The sequence below is a fragment of the Arachis ipaensis genome, chromosome B02 (genome assembly GCF_000816755.2).
Source record: "Arachis ipaensis cultivar K30076 chromosome B02, Araip1.1, whole genome shotgun sequence".
NCBI classification, from domain to species: Eukaryota; Viridiplantae; Streptophyta; class Magnoliopsida; order Fabales; family Fabaceae; genus Arachis; species Arachis ipaensis.
The window spans coordinates 103389665-103396268 of record NC_029786.2 but is presented as its reverse complement, the minus strand read 5'-3'; the positions used below and the strand labels follow the sequence as shown (position 1 = coordinate 103396268).

Sequence of the window (6604 nt, the reverse complement as noted above, 5' to 3'; positions counted from 1 at the left end):
CGTTGAAAATAAATTAAACCACATATGAATTTCTACGTGTACAATAAAATATGCTACCAAAATCAGCGACCAATATACATGTTGAAATACAAATACACATTGAAAATAAATTAAACCACATATTACACAAATACATTAAAAGCTAATTTTAGTGTACCAATAGTATTTTTAAACATAAATAATTTTAACTTGAAAACCTAACCCATCACAACTAAACCATCTCTAACCATAAATCTAACCTGGTTATAAGAATTATTTTGGTTATGTTTTTGGTTTAGGCGTTTAGCACTCTCAACTAGATCCAATACACCTCTTGGGACTTGGGGGTATAATTGTGTCACGGGATATTCAACCAAGATCATATTCCACCAAATTCGAAAAAAATCTGGTGCAAATTCCTCTTATATCCCGTCGAAGATTTACCATATTCCCATTGTGAATGAAATATGAAATCCATCAAATATTGATCATACACAGGAAACATAGAAATTAGCAAGCATCATCTTAGACCTACATCATTATGCCTATTTCCATGGAATTCATCAATCTTACAACTTTTCACAGAAGTGAAATTTGTCATGGTTAGAGTTGTCTAGTACTTTTTGAACATACAGAACAAGGTCAAATTCAGCCTAAGCTGAACACAGTAACCTTCCAACAATCCACAACAAGCCATACAGTTCCTACTTCATGTATTAAAATTTACACAAACAAAACCTGCTTGTTGAGACAAAATATGAAACAAGGAACTTAGAAAAGAGAATGTTTCGTATACTCATTCTGTCTCATACACTAAGCTAACACACCTCTCTTTTCTATTACATGGGAGGAAGGTGTGTGGCCATTGAATGTGGGAGGCAAATGTGAATATACATGACATGTCTCTTGAAAAAACCTACTGAAATGAAATCCAGTTTTTCAACTAGATGCAAGCAGCGGCGGAGCAGAATCGGAAAACTTATCAATCATCTTCACGTCATTGGTTCCTGTACATTCTATTGACGGGCTGCTTTTTTCAATGTTTGAGCTCACGGCAGCCACCCTTGTCCTCAACCTTTCTCCATCAATGGAACTCAAGCTGGAATTTATGGTTCCGTCGGCAATTGATGCAATGGATTTGATGCTAAAACCTGAGCAACAACTTATAGGGTTAATGTACTCTTGCAAATAGCCTGAAGGTTCTTGTTGTGAGAACCCTTTTGTGTTATCATCATCCAACTGCTTCAAGAAGCATTCTTCAATCTCGCTTAAAGATTCAGCCTCCCTTTCTTCCTCCCCTTCACTGCTATGGCTATAGTGAGGGTGATGATCGTTATAATCCGACTTAGTCCCTCTCAATTCACCACTGGTGTCTGTTTCTCGCTGACTGTCATATTCTTCCTCGGACTGGTGATTCGATGAGCGAAATGACATGGGAGAATATCCGGTTGTGGTTTCTTCACGTTCTCTTAGATTCTTCATTATCAGTGTCTTGAGCAAGTTCATCACTTGAACCGCATGCATCAGGGCAGTTAGAGGATCAGACATCTGTTCCAAGAAACAAAATATAAAATATGAACACAATTAGACTAATGCTGTCCAAAGTTATTCAATAATGATATTCAACACCTTGTAAGATAATCAAACTTGTAAAGATTTGAGCAATGTTAACAACATCAAAGAACTTGTGTAACCTCACTAGTATGCAAATTGTTTGATATTGAAAACTACGTAATGACGGCAGATTATTTTGCTTCTAATTCAACAAAACTACATAGCATGTTAATATATTATCATCATCCAAAACATGAAGTAGCATACCTGAGTCATGTTTGGGGCAAAAACCATTGCAATATTTCTAGCATTCATTTTGTTACACTCCTCCTCTTCCACAACATCAGCCATGAGATCAATAGCCCAGCTGAGCAATGCAGACTCCGTTGGCTTTAGCTGCTTCACGAGCTCAACGGACTCTTCTTCCGTGTTGCACTGAAGAACTTGCTCTGGTGAGAGTCCATCTAGTATCCCCGAAGGAAGCTCCCGGAACCAGGCTTTAATTAGCCCGGCCAAGCAATGGACATCGATGTTGTCCGGCACAATGCCTCTGTTTAACTGATCCCTCACATGCTCCTCTTGACTATTTTCCGGATTTATCCGAAATATACCTTCAGCCTGAAAATTCATTGAGAATACAAGTAAAAAAAGTTAACCTTAAACTGAATGTTTTAAAAAATCTGGTCCAAATTGCAAAATATATTGCATTGATTTCAAATTTCAATACCTTTAAGCCTCCTTGTGAGTATAAACGGTCCTGCATTAGCAATAGAATAGTGGGGACACTGTTTCCTTTGGAATCATAAGAACACTGCATAGATTCTGCTGAGACCCCAAACACACTCACACTGCAAGCATAGGTTGCAGCAAATCACAGCTTAGAATGTTGCAGTGAACATTGGTAAACACGAAAACACAATAGACAATGTCTAGAGAAAAACACCTCTTTATTTATTTTTTTACTTTCAAAATAGGATTGAATTAATGAATTTTGAAAAAGTAATGGCAAATTCAAGAAACTATAAATAAGATTGAACAGTATATTACATAATTCAATGAATTTGTAGAATGCATTATACTTTCCAGTCTCAGGAGGACCTCATTTCAAATGAACAATGGTGTTTTCATTTTCTGAATTTATACATAACCCTAGGAAAACCATGCAATCGACATTCGGATTTTTTTTTCTAGCTTACTTTTTACTTTACACTAAGAAAATATATAATTTTTTTATTAATAAATGGTAATTAGGCTTCATCACCTGTATATAACTTAATTCTGCATCCTCTATTTTTATATAAAATAAAGAAAAATAATTTTCTTCCAGCCACTAGAAGAACCTTGAAATTAAAATGAGCAGCTCCAATGCTTTTTTCAAATTCAGCTAGAACCATGGCTTTCAAAAGAGCCTTATCCTTTAAATTCTTTCTCTTCCAAACGACATACCCATCAATATTCAAAAGCAAAAAGCACAATTTTCCTTTAGCATAAAACCTTAAACCCCAAGTTGAGGTGCAACAAAAATAACAAAGGTACATTTGAAACATAAAATTCATCTAGAGATACAACAAAACAATGACTAATTTTCCTTTTTCTAATTTTATAAAAATTTTAAGCTATAATAAATACACACAAAGTTTCCAGTTTTGTTTCAAACAAAAGAAATTGAAGTACCTAGCATTTGAAATTTCAATCAAACAAAGCAAAGCCCTTAAAATTAAATAAAGTAAAAATCAGAAGAACTGTTAATTATTTAAAAAAAAAAGTAAAATAAAATGTTTACCTAGCACTGGGAACGCGACCGGGGATCTCAACTTGGAACTCAAGAGGGAGACCGAGGAAGCCATTGAATCGATCAAACGTTACATGTGTGATGTGCTGGACGTCTGTCGGCCATCCGATCTCCATCTGGTGATTATGATGGACAGTGGAGATCACTTCTTCTGATGGTCTGTCTACTCTGCAAGCCACCATAGATTTTCTCAGCGCCGCTATCAATAACGCCACTAGTGACAGCTGTCTCTGCTCTTCTTCTTCCGCCGCCGTAGCATCAGGTCTCGCTCTCTTCCCTCCTCCACCGCATCCGCCGCCTCTCGTTACCATCACTAACCCCGGCATTTCTCTCTCTCTCTCTCTCTCTCTTCTGAGTTGTGAGTAGTGGTTAGTTAATGAATGTGGATTTGTTGGGTTGCATTGATTTCTTATTTGTTGATAGTAATGAATGAAGCTTTTGTTTTTTTGTTTTGAAGGCTTTCAATTCAATTCAAACGGCCACTCCCATTTTCAAATTTCTTCTCTCTCTCTCTCTCATGAAATGTCACTTTATCTTGATGCCGAGCTTTCCATTTTCGGTCTCCGATGTTGAGCTTAATTACCACATTTGCCACTCCCTTAACCCCTTCCATCAGGCTTACTACTTGTACTCTAGTACTTACATTAGAGGTATTTTTCATTTTGTATTTACATAAATAAATTATTTTTTAAATTGATCATTTAAATATTTTTTTAAATTAAATTCGTTCTTAAAAAATTTAGGTTGGTCACATTAATTTTTTTTGTTATTTTCATCGTCAATGACATTAAGATTTGTTAAAGTAAATTTAAAATAAAAAGATCTTGATAATTTTATGTCTCCAACTTATTTTCTACAAATTTTTTAAGTAAAAAAGAATAAAATATTAGTCTACTTATCATTCCTGATTAATTTTATGACACTGAACATAAAAATTTTCAGCACTTAAAAAAGCTAACGTGATTATAGTGTTAGATAAATACAGACTTTGACAATAAAATCTGTATTGGTGTCGGTTTGTGTTTTTTTATATCATATGACTAATAATGATAAACTTAATAACGTGATTTTTTTTTCTTTTATTAGAAATAATTAAATTATTATATTAAATTATTTTCATAATATAATAAACAAAATAAATACCTTAATTTTAAAATACTAATCATGAAACATGTCTTATAATGACTTAGTAAATTGTTATGTATTTTTTTTATTGATTGTTATGCATTTTAGATTATATATTTTAAACTTTTGACTGATATTTTTTTAAAATTCTATGATGTCGATGGAAAAAATTTTCAATACTTATAAAAATTATGTACCAAATAATTAAAAGTAGTGTGTGTTCATTTTACTTTTACAGCGAATACTATGGATTATATATGTCATTTATGACCTAATTTATCTCCTCGTTAAAATTAAGAATTTATAAACTATAATTAATTTGAAAAAATGGTTAAAAGGTGAATATTTTTTAAGAATATTCAAAAAATAAAATAAAATTTATAAAATAAAAAAATAAATAGTAAAATAAAAATTGATATTTTTTATCGAAAAATACGGCCTAATAATAATAATAATAGTAGTCAAATTACTAAACTCTTTTTTTTATTATTTGTTGCTTAAGTTGAATAACACGTTAACATGGTCTCTTTTATGTTTGCGTTTTTTTGTTTATAATTGTAAAAATGAGTTAACTTTAATTAAATTATTTTTACGTTTTAAGGAAGTATAATAAATGGTAATGCAAAAATTCACAAACAAATTTATTGTACAATATAATTGTTGATTATTTATTTTATTTTTTCTATTTTAAAAATTTTAGGTGGTTGAAAAAATAATTAACATTTTAATTTAAAATCAAATATTTTTTACAAAAAATGTCCGTTAAAAATTTAAAAATATGTAATTTAAAGCTCATAATAATCAATAAAAAAATATATAACAATTTACTTAAGTCATTATAAGTTCTGTTTCATAATTGATATTTTAAATTAAGATATTTATTGTGTTTATTAGATTATGAAATTAATTTAATATAATAATTTAATTATTTCTAATAAAAAAAATCACTATTATTAAGTTTATCATTACTCGTGTAATATAAAAAAACACAAATGAACAGAATTGCAGGCTTTACTTTCAAAAGTCTGTGTTCTATGAAAAAACACGTATTTATCTAGCACTATAACTACGTTAGCTTCTTTTAAGTGCTGAAATTTTTCATCTTCAGAATCATAGAATTTTTCAATATATGATATTAAGTAATCAAATTATGAAATTATAGGAATTTTTTTATTTTGTAGATTGAACTATAAATAAAATTTTTAATAAAATTACTCAAATTATTTTTTTTAATCAACAGTAGATATAAATTTATTTGTTATAATTTTTTTTATAATAAGAGTACATAAAGAGTACGTAATATATAAAATATAATAATTTAATAAATTTTTTTAGTTGAAACTTTTTTTTTATTATTTTTTGAGAAATTTATGCAGAAGAATCACAAGAAGCACATCACAAGTTCAGGTAAAAAAAAAGAAGAGTACAAATAACAAGAACATAAAACAAAATAATTCCACAACATTACAATTTCTCTCTCTAAATTTTTTCAGATAGCGCAAGATAAAAAAAGATATTAACGGTACTAAAAAGGTGTAAACAAAAAGAAAAAACAGTACTACAGATAATTGAGCAAGAAGCTTTAAAATCCTTATTTCCTAGAAAACAAAGGTTTCATCTGTGAGCAGTGACAAGGGTCTCAATGAACTTCAACCCGTCGAATCTTGGAGCGAATTTTTCTGTCGAAGCTGAATTCTTCGGAGAAGAAGAAGAGCCTCCATGGTCACTCTGAAACCCACAAGCCTGAATAGAGACATGCGTAGAAGACGAAACAGAAACTGTGGTGGCCAACGCGGCCACGACAGAAGCTACGAAGAGACTGAATTTCTTCATCATCTTGGAAAGGACGAGTTCTTCGGAAAGAAGCGGTTTGGCTGTCTAGGAAATTAAGATAGATTTTCGCATGAAAACTGAAAGGAGAAAAAAAAAAGGGGAAAGAGAGAGATGAATTTTGGTGAAGTGTGTGTTGTTGCGAGTAGGGTTTGACAGCTTATACATGGTGAGGGAAGAAAGAGAACGAGAACGAGGCAACGGACACGTCGCAAGTCATTCATTGATCTTTGATTTCAGTGATTTGCATTGTGCATTTTTGGACAAATTTTTAAGTTAGGAATTAGGATTGTTATATTTATATAAATTTTGTTTGTGAGAGGG

General features: G+C 31.3%; 1 protein-coding gene across 1 annotated transcript; it reads right to left on the bottom strand.

Annotated features, from left to right (window-relative positions):
* Nucleotides 505–3840, bottom strand: LOC107626107 (rho GTPase-activating protein 2-like). Its single transcript, XM_016328890.2, has 4 exons — nt 3317–3840; nt 2261–2381; nt 1801–2151; nt 505–1527 (listed from the first exon to the last, which is right to left on the bottom strand). The coding sequence occupies exons 1-4, from the start codon at nt 3649–3651 to the stop codon at nt 919–921; spliced, it is 1416 nt and encodes a 471-aa protein (XP_016184376.1). The 5' UTR covers nt 3652–3840; the 3' UTR covers nt 505–918.

What these genes read in the sequence shown, in the direction of transcription:
- LOC107626107 (XM_016328890.2), bottom strand. Translation starts at nt 3,651, where the DNA reads ATGCCGGGGTTAGTGATGGTAACGAGAGGCGGCGGATGCGGTGGAGGA. An exon ending in ACTCACAAGGAGGCTTAAAG is followed by an intron (nt 2,152 to 2,260) that starts GTATTGAAATTT and finishes ATGAATTTTCAG; the next exon opens with GCTGAAGGTATATTTCGGAT. An exon ending in TTGCCCCAAACATGACTCAG is followed by an intron (nt 1,528 to 1,800) that starts GTATGCTACTTC and finishes TTCTTGGAACAG; the next exon opens with ATGTCTGATCCTCTAACTGC.